At 34.9% G+C, this 26,941-nt stretch overlaps 1 protein-coding gene across 4 annotated transcripts; it reads left to right on the forward strand.

Annotated features, from left to right (window-relative positions):
- The first annotated feature begins 691 nt into the window (after positions 1 to 691).
- LOC136028286 (uncharacterized) lies at positions 692 to 25,238 on the forward strand. Of its 4 annotated transcripts, none has more exons than XM_065706034.1 (5): positions 692 to 846; positions 7,537 to 7,626; positions 10,696 to 10,932; positions 16,250 to 16,370; positions 25,103 to 25,238. In XM_065706034.1, exons 1-4 carry the CDS (start codon positions 801 to 803, stop codon positions 16,336 to 16,338), a joined length of 462 nt encoding a protein of 153 aa, XP_065562106.1. In that variant the 5' UTR covers positions 692 to 800; the 3' UTR covers positions 16,339 to 16,370; positions 25,103 to 25,238. The 4 variants fall into 4 exon arrangements, with proteins under 4 accessions (XP_065562106.1, XP_065562107.1, XP_065562108.1 ...); XM_065706035.1 differs by lacking the exon at positions 16,250 to 16,370 and adding an exon at positions 19,191 to 19,296; XM_065706036.1 differs by lacking the exon at positions 16,250 to 16,370.
- The last annotated feature ends 1,703 nt before the right edge of the window (positions 25,239 to 26,941 follow it).

The following is a 26,941-nucleotide window of genomic DNA, read 5'->3' on the forward strand; positions in this document are numbered from 1 at the left end:
CCTTTTAATAATTTTGCGAGGAAAACGGGTATGTGTGTTGTATATATAAAACTGTGATTGTAATCACAGTTTTGCAGTCTGGAAAAGATTACTGCTCTAAATACAAGACTAATTGCCAGTTTTGTGGAGTGTCAGGTTGAAACTAAAGCTAGGGAGCAGCAAACATTTGAGAGTAACATGTCCTAATCCGAAGCATTGAGTTATCCCTACTCATGTTTTACTACTGAAAAGAATATTCGTTGTCTTTACAACACGATTTGTCAGGGTTTTTTTTAATTGTGTTTACATTGTGATTATATATTAATTACGAATCAGAATATAGAAGGTTCGATTAACTTAAATCAAAGGAAAAAAATAGTAAAAATGGACCAATTGCATTAAATTAAAATAAATTATAGAAAAAATTTAAGTTTGGGGGGTCAGTGAGCCCTAAGTCCCTTCGTACACACATACGCACACGCTTACTCCTACTCCCTAGTTTTTCTTCAAGTAGTATAAATATGGATACATCGAAATGTCGACATTACTCTCTTTTTTGCTCTTATCTTTACTTCACTCTTTGATTTCTTCACTCTGATTTCTTGATTCCTACAGTTACAGTATTTTTTTCTTTCTTTTTAATGGCTTTTTCACGGAATTAGCTCACAAGTGTTGCATTGAAATATTTATATAACAGATGGATTTGTCTTTTTATTTCATTCTGCTATTTTGTTGCCTTTGGTTGTAAAACCACACAGGTGTCTCAAACTTAATTCGATTTCATCCAGGAAAACTGTAAAGCAGTTACCTGACACTTAAGGATGTTGATATACATTTCTCTTCTTTTGTTCGTGTTTTCAGCGTATGGTATGTTCGATCTTTCAAAATAATTGAGAAATGATAAAAGTTTCAAACAATTAGGCGTCGAATTTATTCTTTTACTATGTTTTTCTTTCGGGAAAATTTAAAAGGATAAGAGTTGGCACTTTTTAATATGGGGAAAGAGCATAAAGACGGGGAATTGATGGGGGAAAAGTAACAAGCTTGCATTTAAACAGGGAGAATGTGTACAAAGTGTTCGATTTTTGGACAAACGTTCTGTACATAGAATTTCATCGTTCGTTTTTGTTCGAGGGAATTTGTACAAGTCATTTATAACCAAAAACTGCTATGTCACATTGTTTTTCAACATCTGCAAATTTATCCTGCCCATTATCTAGCATAGGTGTAACCACAGGGGAATAATACTTTTGATAGGAGTTCGGCATGAATAAAGGTGAAAACTATACAAATTGGGAGATCCCAGAGGGAATAGGCCTAACCCCCCCCCTTCCCTCGGTTGCATTTTTAAAATGTCTTTTAATAATTTTATATCAAAATGAGGTAGAAAGTAAAATAGATGGTCTTATTTGTAACTATTAAAGTGTCTATTTTTGTTTCTGTGCTTGAAGCCATACTGATTAGACATATCAGCGTGTCGTGCCCAAGACATAACGTATATTAGTCAAAACTGGTTTAATACTTGGCGCAATACTTGGCTTGAGTAAAAAGAAAAAGAACATCACAAACAGAAAAAAAATTGAACAAGCTTTGGGATTTTGAAGAGCACATACCAAAACAGCCTTGTTACAGCATAGTGGATTGATGCTCTGCTTGGCAATACGGGGCCCGGGTTTGATCTCCGCCGCAGCAAGGTTGAGTGAGAAGCTTGCTGCTTGTCCCTGTAGAAAGAGCCAGCAGCCAGCGTTGCCACTTGTCAGGTTTTTTTGGTGCCACTTTGGGTGGCAAAAATTGTCTCTTTAGTATCAAAAGTGTCCTTTTCCAAAAATTTGCCTGGTACCTTGCTGGTACCAACAAGCTTTTCTAATTGATAGTGCATTTACACATTGCGGAAATCCGTCCATTTTCGTGCTTGAAAAACTCTAGCTTTCCGCAACGATTTGAACAAATCATGACGGATTCTTGGCAAGCTTTTTAAATGAATAAAATCATGACTATGTACCATCAAATACTTAACGATCTTATAACATTGGCTCAAGGCTACCTCCACTTTTACGATACTGCTCACATAGGCTATGAGAAAACCAAGAAAAATGGTGTCATTTGGTTCTCTATTGCTCAACAACTTTCAGAGTAGGTTAAGAACATTATATTCTTTATTAATGTTTTGATGATAGCTACAAGCACTGCAGCTAATTACAATCATTTCTTAGAAAATTAGCCAATATTCTTCTTTTCGAACTTGTCCTCATTTTGAAAACTTAGGTCACGCTGATGCATTTATTTGAAAACTTTGCATTAAAACGTAGCGTTTTCTGTGCCATCTTTCAAAAAGATACGGACGGATTCCCGCATGCATTTCCATAATGTGTAAATGAACCATGAAAATATTATCAAATCTGCTTGGGAGTTGGCATCACCTCCGTGCAGTTTTCTGCGTCTTCAAATTTTCCACCATGAAAAGCTAGCTCGAGTTTCTTCTATGAGCAATAAAAAGGTGATATTGATTTTACTTAGGTGGTGCTGATTCTCCGCTCTTTGCAGCGCTTCCACTCTTTTCAGTTTTCATGTCCCCCTCCCCTCCCTTTTAAAATCCACTTAAATGCAAATGGCGCTCACTGTATAAAATGGGAATTCGTCCTACAGAGTACTTTCTTCTCATTTTTTTCTCAGTAGTCTTTGCTCATGGCGCAAAAAAAAGAAATAAAAAAAGAGAAAAATTCGTCTAATTTTATTTTCAAAACCTGGAAAAGGGACAGAAATTTTCATTTACACGGAAAGTTTTTCATCCAGTTTTTCCACAAAATGGACTATCTGGAACATTACAGTGCGTTCGGATACTTGGAACTTTTCTTTTCTCTGAAAATACTTAACAGAATGCCACGAACATAGGTCGTAGCTATTGATTACCCTATGATAAATACAACTAATAGTCAATCAGATACTAACTCTTTCAGAACTCGATTCGGAGATGCGCGTTTCTGAATCTGAAAACAAAGGATTGAAAAATGAAAGAAAAAAGGATATCGATGCTTTTCTACATTGACAGTTTTTCTTCCCCTTTTTTTCCTTTTTTCAATTTCGTCTGTGTAAAAAAGTGCTATATTGAAAAAAAATTAAAAGTAAAAAGTGCTAAAAAGTGTCACAATAGCGTCACGCTTCCCAAAAAGTACGACTTTAAAAAAAAGTGCCAATGGTGGCACGAAAGTGTCACCTGTGGCAACACTGCTAGCAACTGAAACGTCGATTCGAAACCCTATGCGCCAGTAATGGACCAGGAGGATTTTTATCCTTTTTTAATCCCCCCCCCCACATACACACAAGTACACACTTCTAGGAAAGTACATTCTTCTTGAAGTAACTTAGGAAATAATTAAGACACCATTGGTTCTTTATCTATTGGCCGAATTTGGAGAGGTACATCCGATTCATAAGTATTAGAAGAAACCAATTATTTTCTTTAGAAGAAAAAGCGTTTTATTAAAAGAAATAAACACAAAAACAACAAAACCGATGGATGATGATTGCGATGCAAAATGTTTCACTATCTCTAAGCGAAGACTACAAAGCCTAATTTTAATTTTAATTATAATTTGTTTAAGTTCAGTTTATTGTATTTAATTTTTTGTTTTAAATATTGGATTGAAACAGTAAATATTTCAAAATTTACTTAAATTACACTATACATTAAACTGGAGGCACATTACTCAGTTGCATTCCATAGATCTTCACAGATTTTTCCTTCAAACCTGGAAAGAAAAAACTAATCCCTGCTAAAAGCTTCAAGAGCTTTTTTTCGATTTTTTTCAAAACATGCTTTGTCTCAATTTTAAATCATCTACAGTGTTGACAAATAAGATTGGAAAACTTCTCAACTGTTCTACTAAGCCTAAAATCTTATTTCAAGAAATATTAGCTTTGGGTAATGAGGTTTTAAATATACCTGTCCACCATGCAAACTAAAGTTACCCTGTATTTAGTTTCTTGATAATGCATGACCTTCCTATTCAGGGATAAGGAAGATTATCCTTTTGAGATCATCATTTGGAACAAAAGAGACATTTAATTTTTACGGTACAATAGGCAGTTTTTATCTCTCTCTCAATATCTATTTGATTTTCATCATTCTAGAAAATTATGCATAATGATTTTATTGCTGTTAGTGAAAAAGATCATGTTTGTTAGTGAAAAAAGATCATTTTTGAATTATTGCCCCCGCCTTCTTCCCTGTGTGCTCCACCTTTAGTGAATAATTTCAGCCGATTGGAAGTACTTATATTTTTATTTGACTCTGGGATCTATTTATCGTTCTCTTATTTCATTGTTTTTGCATAAACTATATTTTAATAGAATCAAAATGGAAACTTTTAGTCATCATAACAGTTAAAGCGAAGAGAAAAAGAAGGTTATTGTCCTATATTTTCCTGTTAAAGTGTTCTTTAATTCTATTGGTTAATTTTTGTGACGTCGTTCATCAAGCTTAGCACTGAGAAGTATCTGCAAAGTAAGAGTTGACTGTAATAGTACACTAAGCTTTCGCTCGATGATCAATATACGATGTGAAGAAGAGGGTTGTGTCGTCAGACGCAACCTAGTAAAAAACGAACTCTAGCTCATAGCAACCGAAGATTTAAAAGCATATTAAAAAAAAAACTTTCAAATGAGAATTAATCGCCATTCGAAGATGATTCAGGAATGGTAACTGTTATTTTGGCTAATTTTATTGGTAAAAGTTTATTCTGAAAACAATTTATGGGAATTTCGGAAAACAGCCCAAAACCGTTCGAAAATAAGGTCGGATCAAAATTAAAACTACACTAATTATATCAGCCAAGCGGAAAAGACAGATTCCCCATCACATGCAACATGAAAAATAACTTTTTCGAATGGAAAGCATTTATAAAGTATTATCGTTTTTTTTTTTTTTTTTTAATCGTCACCCCTAGTGGGACACTAAAATATAAAAGAGAGATGTTTATGGGCGCATTTGTAAGCCAAGTTTTACATATACTTTCTGTTTGCAAGTAAAGAGGGTTAATATTGAAACGACATGCAATTTTGACAAAAATTAATCTTCGTATAACACACTTATTTAAAAAAAAAAGTAATTTCAACATAGTTCACCCATTGCAGACGGGATTTGGCTTGAATAGATTCATTAAAATTACTTATTGACATATGTGTTTACTAATTAGTAAACGACTATGAGCTATATCCAAGTCAAACTTCACAGGGGTAAGGGAGGAAAACGACAGAAAATGTTGAGATCTTCTATTTTATTCAGCTCCTATAGCTTATATAAAGCAGAATGTTATGTACGAGGCAAGAATATGGTTTTCCTCACCAGTGACCTGTCTGAGACTCTAGGTAGGTTTGATTCGCTAAAAGATAACAAACCGCGTATTGGTCCAATAAGAGAGGCACCCGAATACTCCCGCCGTTTACCCACGCCAAACTAACCAAACACTTGAAAAAACTATCGGCTCTATCACTATCTTAGCTCTACGACTATCTACCTTGGTTCTACTGCCCTAGCAATGACGCAATGACGGATAATAGATAGACATATCTATTAGCAAATGAACTAATCTCCTTTTTATACAATCCTAATAAGGGGGGAATTAATGCCAGGTTTGCTTCTCACTCAATTGGACTATCTGTCTTGGCCTTTTCTACAATTAGCCAAGACTTGACGCCCGCAACTATTCCGTTTTAATTCAAAAATCAACGGACTCGGTCGAGGCCTTCGGCCTCGACTAGGTTTGACAACTTCTTCATGTTTAAGTTATTTGTAAAATTTGTTGATTTTTCTCCAAAGATTCCGTTTCCAGAGTAGCTAGATATTGTGCATCTGCGCCATTTCAGCATTTTTTGAGACGGTTGCGCATTTAATTTGTCAAATTAGTGCATTTTTGGGGGAAATCCTTTTTTTGGCACATTTTCTCTCGAAAAATGGAGCTTTCGGTGCATTTTCACTTTTACTACGGCGCAACTCTAAACCAGACATTTAGTAACTCTGGTCAGTTCTTGCGTTGCATGCAGCTTAGCAGCTTCAAATTTAATGATCTGCTTATGTTTTGAGTCGCCAGAAAAGGCTTATATTTCATTTCAGAAAATCTCACACTAGAACATTCAAGTATAAACTAGCTTGAAAAAATATAGCAGCCTATTTTTACAGCAATGAGTTTACTGTAAAGATGGCAGAAAAAACCGAATATGCCAAATTCGTCCTAGGTGGAAAGTGTACCTAATGTGAATTTAGCATTTCTCTAGGAGTATTGGTATGAGTCTAGCAGTTCAATTCTCCATAATGTAACCATTGGTACTTGTGTCTTATAGCCACCACACTCAAGTTCTGTCGAGAAGTAAGATTTGGTTAATGCTAATAAAATAAAACAAAATATAATACCTAACTTAACCTGACTTTTGTTTTGTTTTGGGCAACACCCCTTATCCTGGAAAAGTCTATTTGCCTCTTCTTCAGTCTTTGACAAATCCCAAACTTTCATTTTAACATCCATGGTCAGACACTATTTCCTATTAAAACAGAGCACAAACTGAATGAATTCTACCCCATCGTCGGAAAAACCGGTTTTTAACCGAACTTCACTTCTCGTCAGAACTTGAGTGCGGTGGCTACAATACACAAGTACCGAAACACTATACAATTCAGGAAACTACTGTAAAACATCAAAAATACTTATATCATTTATAAGTGTGAACCAGTAAACTTTATCCCCCCCCCTGTGAATCAGTAAACTTTATCCCCCCCCCTTAATTGAAAAATATATAGCCCAAATGTTATACACTCATTGAATTTTCAATACTACGATTTTTTCTTCTTGCCAAAGGTTTACAGTTTGCTGTAAATCACAAGGGTTATGCTATTAAGAAGAAAAGAATCATGCTATTCGAAATCAGCATAAAAATCGGTTTCTTTTGATGTATCTATTGGTATCAGAATTCCGTTTTTTAGAGTTTCGGTCACTATTGAGCCGGTCACTCCTCATTTACAGTTCGTTACCACGAACTGTTTGAAAAGAGTTAAGCTATTGCACATTCCACGAGCTTATATAATTTGAGCTATGTAATTATTAATTAGGGGCTTAGAGGTAAAGATAAATGATCCACATTTAGAAATGACATAAGTAAGTATTTTAGAATACTTAAAAGAATTTCCAAAATTCCATAGTGTTTCCTTGCGCAGTATGGAACTACTAAACTGACACTATAAAACCACCAACGACCATGTTTTGGCAGGTTACTTATTTTTAGCGATTTCAGTGCAGCAATAGTGATTTAGTGACTTTAGTGAAGACAGTTACTTATTCGAGCCCAAATGTGGTCGAGCATTATCATTATGCAGCTGTGTTATGGAGCCGCAGCTGAGGGGCGTCAAAGGGTTATAATCCATGCTTTACCATTGTCCTATAGAAAAGTATACAATTTTCTTAGCTTTTACATTGTGATTTGTAATTTTTCAGTATTTAACTGAGTTTTGAGTATTTTTCCCACTGCCGGAAACCCTGGTCATACATTGTGTTCTTTTGTTTTCAGGTGAAGAGGTGCCAAAAAAAGAGGATCTGAACAACTCAATCAATATAAATGACATCAAAGATATTAAATTACTTAAGGGTAGACATGAAGGTTTGTTTTAGTATTTTTTTTTTTAATATTGCCCTATTATTTCGGTTAAAAAATATTAAATCAGTCTAATCAAGAAACTCTACGCGTATAGTGTCTATGGAGGTATGTTAAAAATGACTGAGAGCCTTCTTTCTGGTCGATCACTGCGGATTGTTTCTGAGGGGTTCTCTTCCTGCAAATATCCAAGTTGCACCTTTCCTTACACACATAAATGATATGGAATATAACTCTGCAAGCCCTCTGAATCATTTTTCAGACGACATCACGACATATACAGCCGTCCCAAAACATGAAGACCAAAGCCAGGCCTCCCTACCGATAGAGACGGGTCTTCGAAGATTAAAAAGTGACCCGATGATTGGATGGTCAAATGCAATGCAGCAAAAACAATAGAGCTGCTGATCTCCCGATCGAAAAGGCCATGCATACACCCCAGCTTCATCAAAGAGAGTTGATGAGCTTCGTCTCCTGGGAATCTACTTCTCTACAGATATATCTTGGGAAACCCACCTAGATCGGGTGAAAACCTTCTGCTGGGAATCCCTCTTCGTTGAAAAAACTTCGACCGCTCAGCTCAATCATTCCACTTTACAAGTCTTGCATCAGACCTATCGCTGAAGATAGATATCCACTGTATGATGGTGCTTCAAAAAAGTTGCTGGCACCACTTCAAAAGATCCAGAACAGGGCTAATATGGAATGTTTCACTTGCTACCCTTGCCTCTTTCCAGTTTGTTAGTGCAAAGTTTCATGTAGTGTCGATAGCTCTTTTCTACCAGTGCGTAGATTCACCTCTTTTTGTAGAACTTTCTCGTACTGTGCCCTCTTTGTCCAACTGACAAGACAGACACGAAGGTACACAGCTGGGTCTAATCACCTTAAAATTGACCCGTCTTGAATAGAGTATGTGAAGAACAGATTCGTTCTCGTTGCAAATCGATTCGGAAGAGTCTTCCTGGGGACGTTATCCCTAAAAGTTCTTATGTTGACTGCTTCAAAAGAATATTCAACAGTCATTGAAAACTTTATAATGGAGCAATGGAAATGACAATTGGCAAATCAGATACTTAATAGAACCAGGCGCTGTAAATTCTGAAAAAGAAGAATTTCTTTATATTTGATTTATATATTTAAAGGAGCTGAAACTAAGTCAGAACATGAGAAATCACGCCTGAATTTTCAATAGCTTTGCAGCATTTGAAAGCTTTTGTCTCTGAATTTGGATATTCAGGCAAATGAAAACGATCAGGCCACGGAGAGACACACCCCAGGAAAAGTTGCTTCCAGATTATCTCTCTCTAAAGATAATCGGATGTTCTTTCCATAATGTTCATAGTAACCAGATGAGCTTCTAAGAAAAAAAAACATCTAAAAAAGACTACAGCTACAAGAAACAATATCTATAACGATATAATATCCCAAGCTGACTGTCTTTCTTAACAAATTTTAAAACAATTAATGCAACGTCACGGCAGTGTAGAAGAAGAAGAATAAAATGAAGACTTTAAAGCGCTGTTGGTGACAAAAAGCACGTCTAAACCTTGGTTACCATTGATACGATATTTTTTAAGCAAAACGAAATACGGGTAGTGGATAGAAGGAAATCGCAAAAATGTTCACACAGAAATGGTTCATTGGAGCCGTTAAAGCGCAAAATTATATTATGAGATACTTAAACAGAGAAACAAAAGAAACTTAAAAAATTGTTTTGTCTCATAAGAGTATTATAAGATATTAAACAGCAAATGCATAGGAATAGGTTAAATCGAGATCTAAAAGCAAAGAACAATTTTAAAGGGTTGACCTGTATCAGCCAAGACTAGCTATGCTAAATTAAAAATATAATTATTATCTTGTACGTTCATTTTCCTTAAAATATTCCCCTAGGCACTAACGACTGAAATCTTGGATTAAAAGGATATTGACCCTCATGTTTGTTGTCAAATTAATGGAAAAACTCTGATAAACATGACAAGTTTCTCAGTTATTTACAATTTATTGTTGTAAAAAGCTTTCAATTTAAAATAACGTATGCGATTTTCAACGACCCAGTAGAAAGAGTTCAACGCAGCCATTGAACCGCTGTGACGCATTTACTTGCTGCAAAAACGGAGGTAATTCGTTGGTTTACGGGGAAAACGACGTTACTGAGAACCAAGGGTGATCAGTTTGCAACAATAGTGAGTTCTGAAAATAAACTCACTGATCATGAGTTCTAATGATTACTGTGTTCCAATGTCTCAGCTTAAGGCCTAGCCAAAGTCCAAAAATTAAACTCCATAATCAATTCTTTTTCTTTGGCGGCAATTCAGTTAAATACAAAGGTATCAGTTTTCTTCGTCGCTTCAACCAAACAAACATAAGAAGGTTGAACTTAAGGGTTTTCTCACTCAAACTTACGATTAGGTGCAGGTTAACCTTAGCAATTCTTCTTGTAATTATTTATACAATATAATTTGTTATGTGTATTTATTAATCGGCAGTTTGCTGTCTGCACGCTACTTATTCTCTAGACTCTGTTTAAACAGGTTACAACTAACTAATACTTGACTGAATCGCTCCTGAACAATCCGAGTGGTTAGTCCCTTGGTGTAATTTATGCATTCTCGCACGCTCCAATTACAGCTGGATCTAGTTTTTTGAGGGGAATTTTTTACTTCGGAACACAAATATGTAAAGTATTTGAAGGGACTGCAGCCAGGAAGTATATATTATAGAAATAAGTTTCTGATTGTTGAATAGAAAATTTTTTGCTTTATTTTTTGTTGCCCCACAGCAACAGTGACAAGTATAGCAATCTAGAACGCAAACCCGAGACAGGTTTTATAATTATTTTGGAATTATAAAAAAAAAAATAATTGTCTAAATAAAAATAATTTTTTTATTTCTATTGACATAAAAACCGCCAAAATCACTAATTCAGGAACTAATGTTTAACATAGGAGGTATAGGAAGATTCCTTGAGAGTGCGTCCTGCCTTAAAGTGGACAACTTTTTCTTTACCGTGTTAATCTTTAATATTGCTAGCTTGTATCACTCATCTGGACTCGAATTAATCATTAATTTTAGGTCAGTCAAAACCAGTTGGGCTATTAAGAAGTAGGAATATATACAGAAAAGACTACAACTACAAGAAGGAATATCCGAAACCACAGTATTCACCTGAGAGCTATGGGAAAGTAGTATCACCTGAGAAGTATGAATATGGGCAAAAAGAATACGGATATGAAAGCAAGTATGACAATGAGCAGAAGAGGCAGAGAGAAGAGGATTCTGTCAATAACGTCAATATCAACTTGAACATTCGTAAGTTTATTTATCCGCTATTTTTAATTTGTATTGGCTGGGCCCTTAATAGGGCCACAGGAAAAAAATTAAACCTGACCGGCAAAAGTTAAAATGAGAAGGGAAAATCTTACAACAGCAAATAAAAATTAAATAGAAAAGGAACAGATTAGGATAAATATAAAGAAAATATCTAAAAATTCTTAAAACTTCCGCAATTGACAGGGAAAGCAATCAAGAATACCCGATCATGCCCAGAAATGTTTTGCAAGGAATGTGTTCTGATTTTGCATGGCCAACCTATCATCGGATGGCCGTCTACCAGTTAAGTTGAACAAATAGAATGTCTACTTACAGACCATCCACGAATAATTTTGAGGGCTAATTTTAAAATCAGTGCCAAATAAAAGGTTCTGAGTTTCGAACTGTTTGAAAGCTAGGAGAAAGGGTGAACAAAGGTGAACCCACGAAGAGGGTGTAATCCTTATAGTATTGAAAGGCTAAAATCCTTAAATTCACTTTGAAAACACAGTTATATCAATAGGGAGGTTTCTGATCTAGCAAATTACCAGGTTTCTTTGGCTTTTTTCTAGCAACCTTAAGGTATGTCTTCCCTCTGAAACAAGTGTTTTCACAAATCCTGCAGCTCTAACTTGCAAAAAAAGGACAAATACTTATATCATTAGAATTGTTAGCCTCTGATTTATCCATTCACCAAGCTTGAATTATAATATTGCATGGATGTTTTCTTGGGAAAGATACTAAATTTTCTTTAAAAATAGGGAGATTGTCAATTTTTCAACAGCTCTTCACTAATTTTCAAGATTTTCAAGCTAAAAAGCTATGCAAACAAAACTTTCAAAAATGTAACTTAGTAGATGAGCAGAGTTGAATGTCAGCTATGGAATGATATTAAAATTGTCTGCTTTCGTTGATATATGAAAACCATAGGAGAATAGAAAAATAACATACTAAAAGTAATGATGCTGAAATGATGATTAATGATAATGATGATGAAAGTTTTCCGTAAATTACCGGTAAAATTTTTGAACTTTAAAGAGCACGCTTTGTTTTTGAAAAAAATGTTTTTTGATTTAGCCTACTCATGATTGTCACGCATGCGTGTTCGTTTCGTTCAGTTCTATTCTTTTTTCTGTTTTCCAGGGCTGATCTAATTGAACTAGCAATCACAACATAATGGGATATATTGATAAATTTTGTTTAAAAACTTCATTTTGTGGAAATTCTCTTTAAATAATACCATCTTTAGTGGTACTATAAAGGACTGCAACGTCAAAACTAAAAAATATATATACATATAGCATAGTAGATCAAGAAAATAAACGCTTTTGTTTTTCTTAATCCAGGGTCAAAACATTGAATAGCTGAAAAATAAGTAAATAATTTCTGGCAAAACTGGCAACACATGACAAAATGAGAAAAACTATGTAGAACAAGAAACACCTCTGCTAACCGTCCTCACTGTACAAAAGTAACAAAGACTAGAAAATATACGGATAAAAGTGATAAGGACAAAATAGAAACAAAACAAACCTCAAAAACAAAACACTAAATTAAAATTGGCCCTCTCCAAGCAAAAGCAAGAGGGCTTTACAAGTAACGGTAAAAGGGATACCCTCTCACCGTTGCTTGGACAGGACGCTACTTTAATTCACTGAGGACGGTCAAGTGGTAGTCTCGGCCAAAATAGCTGCATAATTATCCTTTTTTTGTTCGCTGGGGATATTCTCGTTTTTTCTTCATTACAGTTTTTTCTGAAAAATAAGATACGTACATAAGCACCGCAAGAAAAAACAAAATTCTTGCACGCTTATGTTCAAAGAGAATGGCAAGGTTCAAATCCCATTTACTCAACTTTTTTTCTGTTTTTCTTGCATATCATTGGAAATTTAATATAATAGCTATAAAGATAACCTCTCGCAAATTACAGGAAGCTTCATAGAGGTAGAAACATGAGTTGTTTTAGAAGAGAAAAAAAACATTCTTATCTTTGAAGTAAATAAAAAGTACAAATATTGGCTCAAGATTTAATCACAACATCTTTTAAGGTTTTATGTGAAATAACTCCTAACGGTAGTTTATCTTCATTCATTTTTTTTTTTAATTTAGGAAGCGATTTTTTTTCAAAACACAACTTACTAATAATTATAAACTACCGTAGTGCCAATTATCTTTTATTTATTCTCAATATTCATGTAGTGCTCTTCTATGGTTAACTATAGACACCACTAAAATAGATAGGCTACTGAGGAAGTTTAAAAATTATAATTACAATTTTTAAATAAATTTTCCATTTATGAAATTTAATTTTGTTTTCTATTTCTAATTCATTTTCTATTTTGGGGTAAATGTAGCCAAGGGCGTAAACGGCTTAAAAAACATTCGCACCAGAGATTGTATGTAATAAGATGGTAAAGCGAAATCAAACAAAAGAATATATATAATTATCCAAAACCATGCAAGGTACTACCCAAAGTGGTACTAACAACTCACTGCTACACCGATCTGCCTGAGGCCAACACAGGTCCGCGCGCTCCTCTTCCATACCAATCTGTTCTAAGCCTCCCTCTTACACCCTTCCAGGAAGTTTAAGTTTCCCTTAAATATTTCCTTACGACCTCCTCTTACCCCATTGGGGGATAAACTGCTTTCCGTTTGGCCCTAGATGGTTGGCTAACGAGGATGATCTTTGGCAATCTCCCATCCTTCATCCACAGAACGTGCCCTAGCTATCACAAACTTTCTCTAATTATAGCCCTAGTAAGCGAGATTGAACCACATTTTTGTACAGCTCACTGTTTGACGTATTGTCAGTCAGATGGGTACCAAAAACAATCTGTAGTTACAAACTAGGCAAAAAAAGGGAAATAATGGCGTTTTACGAACATTCGTTCTTTTTTTTTTTATCAGAAACAGCCTTTTTGCAAATATTCGCAAGTCATTTCTGCAATCAAAGCACGTGGTTAATGTTGCTGCAATAAGACACCACTTACAAAAACTAGATTCCAACTTATAGTGTGTTCAGACAGAACGTAAAAGATATTTTAGGGGAATACATTCATTTCCCAGTGGGGACTAATGTATACAGTATTATTTATATAATGATAAGACACATTCCTAGTATTATAGGGCAGGACACATTCTACGGATGAATGATGACAGATTGCCAAAGATCGGCCTTGTCGGCCAATAATTTAGGGCCAAACGAAAAGTAGGCCGTCTTTGAATTGGGCAGGAGAGTGTCAGAGCCAATTATATAAAAGAAATGGGAACTTCTTTGGCAGGGAGTAAAGAGGAGGGCTTTGAATAGAATGGGATGGAATATTAGCGTGGGTAGAAGTGTTGGACTCAAGCGGCTTAGCGCTGCAGTAAGTTGTTAGTAGTATGATTTACGTACATTTCCCATGGCGAAGTTTACTCTTAATTTAGTTGAAAAAAGTTTAAAACAACAAGAAGATCAGTCTTCAAACTAGGATTAAAATATTTGAAGCAACAGTAACGACAGTGGCTAAGCTTGATTCTGAAACGTGGGCGTTTCAAAATTTTGAGGAAGATGGGCTAGATCTCCCCCAGACAAAATGTTTAAGGGTGGTTGTAGATACTCGTCTGACTAACCGTGGATCAAATAATAAGCTGTCTACAAAAATGTTTTGTTTGATCGCACTTTCTAGGGTTATAATGAGAGATGGTTTGATATGGCTATGCCATGTTTTAGAGAAGAGGGACATTAGATTGCCAAATATCACACTTTTCGACTATCCAACCAGGGCGAAACAAAAAGAAAGTTGTCTTCAGGCTGGGTAGAAAGAGGTCATACGAAAGGATATAAAGGAAGTTCTAATTTCAGGAAGGGAGATTAAATAGCGTAGCTTTGGAGGGAGTGGTGTTGAAAAGAAGTATTTACTCCTGTGTTGGCCCCAGCTGATAGGCGCTGGAATGAGTTGCTATTAGCAGTATTTCTCATAGAAAAGTCCATGTAATTAGTCACTGCTTTTCTCTTTACTTAACAATAGACACTTTTTCATCTTTTAATCTTTGTTTGCTATAAAAAAAACAAGAATGTACTATAGGCTTTAGAAAGAAATTGTTTATGCATAGGCCTACTTTTAGACCAAAAACTTGGCTATGCCAATTTTGGCACTTGCTTTTCAAACTCTGCACTTTTTTCACATATGCTTTTAGGAGGTACAAAGGCTGTAATCCAAAAGTAGTTTATTACACAACCCGGAAGATGGTATAATAGTCGCCTTGATTAGGCTGGGACGAATTTTTTACAAATTAAACATAAAAATCTGGTGATTTTCTCAGAAGTGGTCAAACCAAATTAGATGGGGCAGGAGGATTAGTCAGTGCTTCGGCAGCTTAACGCTGCAATGAGCAGTGAATGTATCATACTCTGTATAGTACATAGTACAATAGCCAGAGTACATATAACAGAGAACATACAGCCAGTGCCATACTCTGAGCAGTGCCGTAGGCCATACTCTACAATCTTCATATTTAGCAGCCTACTTAAACCAAGTCGCATTGCTGTGTTCCTTATGTTTACAGTTTACTTGTGCTTTTTATGTAGTTTTTTATTTACATTTTCAACATTTATCTTAAACGTAAAATGCTGTCTCAAGTAAGGGACGCAAGGGTCGCACGCAGCCCGTGAGTGGCACTGTCAGCCCAAATGGGCTTGTGTGTTGTACGTTAGGTGGCAGAAGCTGTAAATAGTGGATAGTTTTCCTGTGCCATTAGAAAAAGCACATAGACAACTTTCTTTGGTCTACCGGTTGCATTTAGGAAGGCATATTTACGTTACTAAAAGTTATTTCACAAACTCTTACTTAAGGGCAGGCACAGAAGCATAAACTTATTCTGCTGAGGGGGGGGGGGAGGGTACAGGCTCTAGATAACTCGGAACATAGGTAAAGCTTACGGAAAATACACACAAATTAGGCAAAATCGTAAAGTTTTGTGGCAGGAAGATAATATTATTTATATGCACCCAAATCAAGTCACATTATTTCACATTTTTTTCTTACTTAAACTCTCGAAATTACTGTTCCCATAAAGTGTTTCTTAAAAATTTGATGTCTTACGCTCGATTAAAATATTAAAGTAACCGAACACCTCTTGGTACTGGTTTATATATATATATATATATATATATATATATATATATATATATATATATATATATATATATATATATATATATATATATATATATATATATATATATATATATATATATATATATATATGAAGGAGGGAAATCTTAACTGATGAGATAGGTTGTAGACATTATTTTGAGCTGAGATATTTTTAGGAGGCAAGCATCCAGGAGGGACCGGAGGTTTACTACAGGAGGCGTCTGAGGCTCTGAAGCTTCTTGCGAGCGTGAAAAAGCGTTCATAGATTGTTCAGTGCTGGAAATGTTAATATGAAAGGTTGTAATTTTTTGTTCATTGAGGACAAAATAGTTTTTATCATAAACGTTAGCGTTTAGAATAAAGATTGCAATGACAATTTTTTTTATGTTTAATGTTAAGGTAGGAAAAAAGCAGAATTGTGGAGGGTATGTTCACATTTCACGGAGTTGAGGGCCGCGTCGCCTAGTGCTTATAACAATAATTTGCTGAATTTAATACTCTTTGTGTCCTTTGTTTAATGGAACACAATAGTACATTTGAAGATTTGTCGCTGTCAAAACACAATTAAAACTCTCTATGTAACTTAAAACTCGTTTAAACTTGATATGTTACCAAGTAAGGATTATATGTAACTTATATGAGTATGAACTGGCGCTATGTGACAACGAAAAAAAGACCTTAACGCCGTCTAGCGCTTGGTGACACTTGGCATTTCTTTCAGTGTGATAACAAGAACAATTGATTTAAATTGTGTAGTTGGAAAAATTAGTGTAGTAATAAGTGTCATATATATTTTTGTTCCAATTTTACGAAATTGTAAAATTTTGCAAACCCCCCTCCCTTTCTGAATACGGCCTTATACATAAGCAAATCATCCCTGAAATTATTGTGGAAGAAGGTCTTGCAACAGACACGTTTTAACCTTAATTCTAGTGTTTCCAGATGCGACTTTGCTGTCTTGTGACTTGATCAATTTGGCTTCTGATAACCTCGATTGTGATATACCAGAAAATAATAACAATTTGATATGAAAATTCCAACAATTTTCTGGTAAAAACTAGAAACACCGAGTCAAGCTGTCTTTCCATAATTGTGAAGTAATTGCTGGAACATTCACACAAAAACCCAATCAAACGAAATTCAATCCACACAAAACCCAAGCCCAGGAAAATTCAACCCAGCAAATCTAAAGATATTGAGTTCTGGATTGACTTTTTCAAGACAATTTTTGTGAGTTGAGTGGTTGACTTTAGTATACTAGGGAGATTGGTTTTTACTAAGTTTAATCTGCAGTAGATTGAGTTTTAATGGTCTGAATTATTACAATTATTTTTTTATTATTTCGTGTGCTAAATTTTGCTGGATTAAACTTCACCCGGTAGAGATTTGGGTGGAATTAATTTTTCTTTGGGGGGGGGGGTCGATAGCTGGGGTGTATTTTACAAGAACCGTCGTAATGTCTTAGCTAACACTTGAATTAGCACTTACTTCACGCTGATAAGGTTCTTCATTTTATGATAAGAAGAAAATATTTTTCACCCTAATCAGCAATGATAATATAGAAAAAAAACGTGGAAATATTTCAGCCAGTGAAAAACAGATCATGTGTTTGGTAACGACCTCCGCTAGACGTCTTCAGTACAAAAAGGTACCAAAGGGAGATTTCGAAAATTCGAGAAAACTGAAACTGAGCAAATACAATCCATAAACGAAGAAAAAACTGCAAAGAAAATTATACCATGAAACGTGCTTAAAATATACACTATTTCTTCAATAAGATGAGAGTGGCCAGTCTGAAGTTTGGACAAAAGAGTGATGAATGAAAAAAGAATAATGAAACGTGTAATGACGCTATGTTTTTTTTGTAAGGAGGTAGAGCGATATTATCAAAGCGTTTTTTCTTTTGTAGCCTTCGACTTTCATATTTAACATTTTTAGCGTAAAATTGGCGATGGTACAAGCATGAAAACGCAATAAATAATATAGGGTCCTTATAATCAACGCTGGGTGCTTAATATATTGACGTTGGTCCAACATTGGCTCCTATGCATTTAGTTTTTTAGTTTGTAAAATTAGTGTAGTAATAAGTGTCTGATTTCAGTTCCTGCCAGAAAAACGATTCCAAAGCGTGAAAAAATGCCGTGTCAGTAAATGCTAGATGGCGTTGATGTTTTTGCTGACACTAGTGCAATTTTCCACTCAAATCAGTTATCAATAAACTTTGCTACCAAGCACAAAAGGAAACAAATAATAACAAGGAAATAAGTCCCGCATATTGCAATTAAATACAACTTACTGAATATAACCAATTATTGGTTTTTGTATGAAAACCCAATTATATTTATGCCAATAAGCCTTTTAAAGCACTTACACTGGCAGGTTTGTTGGACTTGTAACTAATAAAAGTGAATTTCAAAACATCAAATTGAAATTATAGAAATAAGATTCAAGGGGTTATTCATTTTCCGCCACCTGGCGTACATGCATGGAGTGAAACGCGTGCTGAACAGTTCCACCACGCTTGGGAATGGCCACCTGATGCTCGTGATTTCTGAAAGTTGACATCCCCTGGATAAAATTAACATTTTTGTCTAAAATAGGGTGTTGTGAAGTTAATGCGTTACCAAGCATAGTAATAAAGAAATAATCACAATAGATCGCAATAAGCACTTTGGGACAGAAAAATAGGAATATCTCAATAACTGAATTCGTTTTAGGAGGCAAACAGTGAATTAAATTGCAATACGCTCTAAGGAACGTGGCCCAAATTAGTTAACCTGAAGCCCGAAGTATTTCCATTACTTTAAATTTAGTGTTTATTTATTCTGAAAGATGTTGAATCACGGATTAAGAGTTTAATATTAGGTACCACAAGTCTTGTAGTTTCATGTTAGTACAGTCTTTCTTCAAACGTCTCAGGAATTATTTATTTCTCCATAAAAAATACCTCCTACTTTAAACTGAGCCTACCACCATGGGCGTGTCCTGAATTTTAATTTTTGGGAGGAGGGACTAAGTAGCCAAATTTTTTTCGGCCGGGGAGACTGCGAAAAAACATCGTGCTGCTTTATTCTTTCAGGAATTCTTGTTTTTTACATGCCTTTACAAATTTTCTAGATCCGGGGCCAGCTGCACGGCCTTACACCGCCTCTGCTAAATCCATGCCTACTAAGTTGTGATGACGATTATGATGATATACGTTGAAAGTTGCGATTATGGATAGGTAATTTTAGTTACCTTTGATAAACTCAAATAAAATTTCTAAATGACTATACAATGAATGGCCTGAAGGTCCTTTACTTTTGAACTTGAACAGGTGGCACAGCCAGGACAAGGGTTTTAAGGGTCCAGCCCCTTCTGAGACGTTACAAATTGTATAAGCAGGTAGCTTTCTATTGGATAATGGTATTAAAAATTATTTCACAGGGTGTAAGCCCCCTTCCGTATAGAAATTAGTCGGACCCTTCCATACATGAAATCCCGGCTAGGCCATTGAAATGTTGAGGTAATAAAGCTATCTAAAAAGGTCTTTGAATTTTCAGATATAAACACTTGTCCAATACGGCACTTTGGGTTTAAAAGAATATTTATCGTTGAGCGATCAGTAAGAAAGGATATATCCTTTAAATCCTTTCATTTATACAATCTATACTGCAGACAATACCCTCACATTGTTGGCAGACAAGAAATGTTTTGTACCTTAATTTGTTACAGAAATCACTTTGATAGATTTGTATTCACGAGGAACGATTGTGACGTGCAACAAAGGTCTAATGTTAATGAACCCTTGAAACACCTCATCCTAATGTAGCCCAAACACAAGTTCAACCCTAGCTGCAGTATGGTAATAATATGAATAATAAAGTGGCTAATTCAATTATTTGTCACTTATTTCTTGAATGGTTGGTGGCTCGTCCGAAAAATTCTTAAACTTTTAAATTCAAATTCCTAAATTCAATTTCTTTTATCCAATCTACAGTCAGCTGTTTAAGCAGTCATTAGGTATCAACAGTATTTGTGCAGTAAAACCTTTAAATTTTGAAATTCTTAATTTATAGTTCATTGATTCAGGGCAGGGGCGTAATTTGCCATGGGACAGGGGGGCAACTTCCTCTCCTAAAACTCGGTTTGCCCCAACCTTGCTCCCCATCAGGATTTTGACTAAATTACACCACTGATTTAGGGCCGTCCCAAAAAAGAGACACAAAATAGAAAGTTGAAATCTTTATCCAGCCAAAACCCACGCAATATTCCCAAAGCAGCCGAGGGTCATCCAGAGACGTGTTTCTTTATAATAAATAGAGGCAGCATGGTTTTTCAGGAGCTTTTTGCGTATTTTCTTACATACCACCTTACGGTTTCCAAAAAATTCTTTGCCTTCCTTTCTGTACTGTTTAACGTTTCTCTACTTTCCGAATTTACTATTCTTGCTTTCCAAAGTGGTTGCTAGGGTATTGGAATTGTTGTTCTATTTTACCACGCTAGGTCGTATCCAGAGGGGGCATCAGGTTTGTGGTTCATCCCCCCCCCCTTCCCCCCAAAAAAAGACTGTTCAACTTTTAAAACGTAACGAAATACTTGTAGGCCAATTTTTTTTTACTTTTTTTTAAGTGTTTTGCACCCCTTCCCGAACCGAAATTCTGGATACGCACTTGTTACCAAGTATCAACTTAGGTAATAAATCTATAGACCAGTCAAGGCCATGATTACTAAATACAAATTTTAAACATAGAAAAATAATTTATACCACCTCTACCAAAAAAGATTTATAAAGAATTCAATGAAAATGTTATTAATCAGGGCTCGGTATAAAGATACCTCCGGACCATATTGCACAGGTCCTAGGGGCAAATCTTGGCAAATATTTCACAGCTTTTAGGGACAAGCATGAATTTTACTAGCAACTATTACTTAGGGTTTACCGATTATTATGCACGGAAGATTTCATGCTTTCTAAAGAGCTGCCTTTTTAAGCGACGTGTGATCCGACGTCTAGGGCCATACGGTACATTAAAAATAATTTTGTGAGCCTCAGAGTCGGCTGACCATCATTGAAAGCTGTCGAGAATTTATGGTTTGACTATAAAATTCGACTAAAAAAAAGCAAAATTTATTTTCCTTCTGTCGAGGAGTTTGTCAATCAAAGCAAGTAGCAACAGAAGGAAGTCCCAAAGATGAGAAATTACTCAAATGATAATCCCTTTGGATTAAAGGAAAATACTACTCCGCTTAATTAAAAAACAAATTCTGATGGTGTAGGTTCTACTAAAACTAATCCTCTCTATCACCGGCACAAAACAGGGGAAGTTAAAAGTTTTTTCCAAAGATTTCCAAGAAAGTAGGTGTCCGTTTTTAGTTCCTGGCTTCTATACAAATCTCTTATCCAAGCTCTAGAAGTTATGGCAACACCGCCCAATCAATTCTAAATAGCTTTGCCGCACATACTAAAACGTCTGAACAAAAGAGATAGGCAGGGTTTTCCAAACTGGGAGGCGCGGACTAATCTAAAGGTAGCTGCTAAAATTAGTCCCAGTGAACGATTTTCAAATAATTGCTGAAGTTTTATACGTAAGAAATGAGAGAACAAAAAAAACACCATGCTTTATCGCGCATAGTGCAACTAAACATTTCGTAACTTAGCCACCCAACCCGTATCTTCATTATCAATCCTTCTAAATAAAAGTTTACCGTCCCAATAAAGATAATATATGCACATAATACCCAGACATCTTTTTTGTGAGCATCCCCCTCCGGCTTCTAAAAGCTAGATGCAAGACACCATATCCTTATTGAAAACTCAGACTGAAATTTAACGAAAAATATAATAAAACTTCGCTTATGTTTATGGAATTATAACAAACGTAGCCAAGCAGACAGGGTGAATTTTGTTAGTTCAAAAAGTTCAATCAAGAAGAAGGATCTTGCAGTGAGACAGAAATTAAGATAAGGTAATTTAGCCTAATTTTAACTGTACTTAGCCTAATTTAGCCTAAATTTCAATGGATTGGTGGTCTGGGAAAAAATTATTTACAGTGATATTGCAACTAGGCTATGAAAGATAATAAAACCTATAAAATCATTTATGGCAACTATATGGACAATAAATATGCTCCTATGCCTGAATATGGGACTTTGATATGTAGATGATCTTAGAAATTCTGATCTTAGAATATGCTGGAGTGAAATTATGGAAGAGTATTCCGCTGGAAATAAAAGATTCTGTTTCAGTTCCATCATTTTGATACAATTATAAAAAAAACATCTTCTTTCTACCACTACATATGAAAAATGTTTAAGAGGATTCTCTCTTTTCTTTTTTTTCTGTATTGCACAGTGCCTTTTTTAGTATTCTTTCTGTTTCAAAGTATAACACGGTGTAGTTCTGTCAATAATCAATGATATTTATATGAATACTGGACGTTCTCCATGGGCTACACTTAGGCCCTAGGGATCATTGAATAGTCCCTGGAGTTGTGTTTTATTTGTGTGTTTATATTCAATACATTCAAAGTCACTTATAAACTATTGGACATCATCCAAAAATGGCATCTGTGAGTTCAATATCACCTCCTTCTTTAATTACGTTTCTCAAGACAAGGAAATACGACTTATCCTAGCTATCGTTCGGATTTACTAATATTATTAACCAAAAAAATAAAAAATTAATGTTTTTTTGCGTTCCAAAGTTTTGGCTGCTGATAGTATGAGACCCGGCAAATTGAAACGGCATCTTGAAACTATTCATTCTGAATACGTTGGCTAGCCCCAAGAGTTTTTTTTTTTTAAAGAAAATTGGATGAGATATCTAAAACCAAGCAAAATTTCAAAAAAACTGTTCATGTTCTATCAAATGCCTTACTAGAATCATACCTGGTGTTGTACAGAATCGTGCAATGTAAAAAAAACACACAATAGCAGAAACCTTAGTTTTTCCAGCAGTTATTGATATGGTAAAAACAACATTTGACCAATCTTATTTGAATCAGCTTCAAAAAATACCGCCTGTTGTTAATACAATTGGGAGAAGAATTGATGATATATCTGAAAATATGTGTGACCAATTATTGTCTCGGATGCGTTCTTCAAAATTATCCATACAAGTAAATGAAGCTACTGATGTAGCTGAAGACGCACATTAAATTGCATATGTTTGATATGTGGACGATGCTAATATAATTGAAGATATCTTATATGCAAACCAATTCCCGAAGGATCCACATCCAATAAAGTTTTCCAACTTACTGGCAAATTTTTCAATGAGAACGACATAATATGTAATAATTGCATCCTATACTGACGGTGCACACAATCAATGGCCTGACACAAAACTGATCTTCAAAGACTAGTAAAAATGAAAACACCCGAAGTTCTCTGGACGAAGTGCTTGCTCCACAGAGCAGCTCCCGTGTCAAAACTATAAGCGAGCAACTTCACAATGTTTTGCAAAAGTAACAAAAGCTATAAATTACATTAAAAACAGTCCATGAAAAGCAAGCTTGTTCACAAAATTGTGTGAAGATATGCAAGTCTTGGATATCTTATTCTTATATTGCATCTTTGCATAGCTTGCATTGCGAGCTAATTACGCGTCACTTCTGCTCTATTGTGAAGCGCGCTGGCTATCTTGTGCAAAAGTGATTCAAAGGGTACTTGACTCAAAGAAGAAATTGCTATTTTCTATGAGGGAAATCATAATGAAAACGGCAATATGCTTAGGGATGATAATTTTGTTGTTAAATTAACCTATTTGGTTGACATTTTTGAAAAATTGAGTGGTCTTAATAAATCAATGCAAGGACCAGAAATGCATGTGCTTTTACAAACAGACAAAATGAAAAAAATAAGATTGACATGTTTCTATGTTTAAATTTATGCGCCCAAGATAACATAGAAACAAACAAAATCTTTGCGGACCAGTTGAATGGTTTATTGCTTTCGTTTTTGAATTAGGCGATTCAATTGTCGGTGATCTTGGCTTTACAAAGTTTGCGTGGAATCAGAATCCATTTATCAACAAAGAAGATAATGAACTTGATTGACAAGCATTGGAAAATAAAAACTGATTGAATTATTCTGTGACACTCATTAAAAGACAAATTTTAGACTGTATCTCTGGTTTTATTGTGGTTGAATCTTCACACAGAATATAACACTTTGTCAAACAAAGCTTTGAAAGTACTGCTGCTGTTCACAACATCGCATTTATGCAAAACAGGATTTCCTTACTTGGCTACAATGAAATCCAAATATTGAACCCGCTTAGTTCTAGAAAGAGCTACGAGTAGCTATATCATCACGAACACCAATGATTTAATAAACCTTTCGCTAATATACCTCAGTGAAAACAGTAATAAAATGTCATTTACCACTAGTTTGTATGAATATATTTTATAAAAGTAAAAAGGTTTGTGTTTTGTTTTATGAAAACTTCAGGGGGGAGGCGTGAAATGATAAAATATTTTTAAGGGAGGCGTAGTAAAATAAATTTTGGAAACCACTGCTTTAAGGTATCGTAGGGGCTTTAAGTTTTTGTGAAGAAACCTGTGTATCTGAGTAAACCACAAGAAGCTCACGTGAGAAAATCGAGCCCCCACCGAAAAAATTATGCTTGTAGTTATAAATTATTTTGGGATTAAGCATTACAAGCATAGCTTCTTGGGCCTATTAACTGATTTACTTTTGTAATAGTTTTCTCTAGTATTAATAAATTGATTGATTGATTTCTGCTGTGTAGCTGGGTAATTCCTTGTTAACTAGAACTTCTTCAGCAGGTGTAAAGAGGGAGGCTTTGAATAGATTAGGATGTGGGAGGAGCGTGCATAACTACGATGACCTTATGCAGCCTGGTCATGCAGCAAGTTGTTAGCAGTAGTAGAAGTAAGTGCAAAGATTTTTTGAAAAGCAGCAACAAGCATTTCTTTGAACACATTAGCAATTTGAATCAGTATAATGGTCTATAGAGCTAAGATCTTTTTTTCAGGCGAGTATAGAATTTTCATTTAAATAAAAAAAAATTGTTTTTTTTTTAGGTGCGATGCGTAAAAAGGATGAAGATGCTTACTTGTGAGGATTCATCAAATTTTAATGAAATTTATTAAATAAATTTTAAGATAAGTGGAACTAGAAGTGAAAAAAATAAAAAGCTTGAGCGTTTTAACCTGAAAAGCAACATGATGTTCACTATAACCTGCAAGTACCGCTAAAATTTCTTGTACCGTGGTATCGCTGCCTGTATTGCTATCATGCTTTACAAAACTGAATGTAAGAAAATGGGCACTCAAGAAGGGCGCTGTGCAAGAGGAAAAGTCAGCAAAAAATTGAAGTATGGAAAATAAGCTTTAAAACAAATCTGGCAAAGATAAGGGTCATTTAGTAGAACGTTACAAAGATATGGTTTTAAAAAAAAAATATTTATGGTCTTTTGCATGCCTAATCACAATGACTGTTGCTCAGCGAAAACATTTGCAAATAATAAAAAACAAGTGTCAAAAGAAGAATTAATTTACGAATAATATTTTGAGTACGCTCGCTCTAAGAAAATAATAAATAATTGTTTTTAAACTCGTTTTTAAAATGTATTAAAAAGTAAAAAATAATTTTTGTCTCGAGAATCTACGAATACAACATGAGGGGCGCGAAACGAATTAGACTCTACATAACTTAAACATCAAACTGATTTAAGTTATAAATACATTAAGAAAAACGGCAGTGAGTTAAGGAAAACGATGACAAAAATCGTTAAGTAAAGTCCAGTCCATTTTGCGCCCCTCATTTTCACATATATTCATAGACTCTCGAAAAAAACTACTTCAGTCCATTTTGAAAACGAGTAAAAAAAAACTGTATGTATTTATTATTTTCGATTTTTCAGTCTTCTTAAAGACTAAAAAGTCTGTAGTCTTCTCTAAAACGAAAAAATGTCTTATTTTTCGATTTGAACCTATATTACCACGACCACAAGCAAATATTCTTACCGCTGCTCTTTAAAGTCTGATAAAATAGTGTTTATTTCATAATTTTACTGTTCCCGTTATGAGGGAATTGGGATGTTGTATTATTACACAGCCATCGGATGTGCATATACTAATAAAATTTGGAAGCAATTGAGCACTCGCAATGGATCAAAAAATGGCCCACAAATTTAGAAGACAAACAATCAAAATCAGCAACAAAAAGCTGGTGAGATGAGGAAAACGAGTTAAAGAGGGAGTGCCATACAGAACGTTTTTTTTTTATATTTGGATCTCCTAGCTAAAAATATTAACTCAGACGCATTTCCTTTTGATCCTTCTTAGACTTTCAATCTTGGACGACGAAATCATGTAATTAAAGGGACGTTAGGAACTAAAATGTGGAGTGATTGAAGTAGGAGGGGCAAAACGAATTCATTTTGGGCATACTCAAGAGCAGTCCCTTTTTTTCTCCTTTTTAAAAATAATCGAGTTATGAAAATCTGATTTTTCACAGTATTTCCTTTTCGACCCAAAATTTCAGTAAAAATTCTGATTGGCTCAAATCAACGCTAGCTAATTACCATTGGAGGAAAAGATATATGTATTGTAATCATATTTAATGTATGTGACCAAGGCTGATTATTTAGACTCTTTATGTTTCTCTTGTATCTTAAGTTTGGATTCTTGTTCTTTAAAAATGAAATTTCCCACTTTAAATGAATAAAAACAAAAAATCTATTTGCTAGATTACGAATTTTTATATAAACTAGGATGCAATGCAAGAAATTCTTGGGAGGGTGTAAAGAGAGAGGCTCTGATTAGATTAGAATGGAAGAGGAGCTTACGTAACTGTTTTGGCTAAAGCTCGCTTGATTATAAATGTTTGTATGAACTAGGGTGCAATGATAAAATTCT

This window comes from Artemia franciscana, chromosome 6 (genome assembly GCF_032884065.1).
Source record: "Artemia franciscana chromosome 6, ASM3288406v1, whole genome shotgun sequence".
Taxonomy (NCBI): domain Eukaryota; kingdom Metazoa; phylum Arthropoda; class Branchiopoda; order Anostraca; family Artemiidae; genus Artemia; species Artemia franciscana.

Coding starts and splice junctions, on each gene's coding strand:
- LOC136028286 (XM_065706034.1), top strand. CDS start 801: ATGTTGATATACATTTCTCTTCTTTTGTTCGTGTTTTCAGCGTATG. Junction 847..7,536: donor GTTCGTGTTTTCAGCGTATG/GTATGTTCGATC, acceptor TTTTGTTTTCAG/GTGAAGAGGTGCCAAAAAAA. Junction 10,933..16,249: donor CAATATCAACTTGAACATTC/GTAAGTTTATTT, acceptor AGATATTTTTAG/GAGGCAAGCATCCAGGAGGG.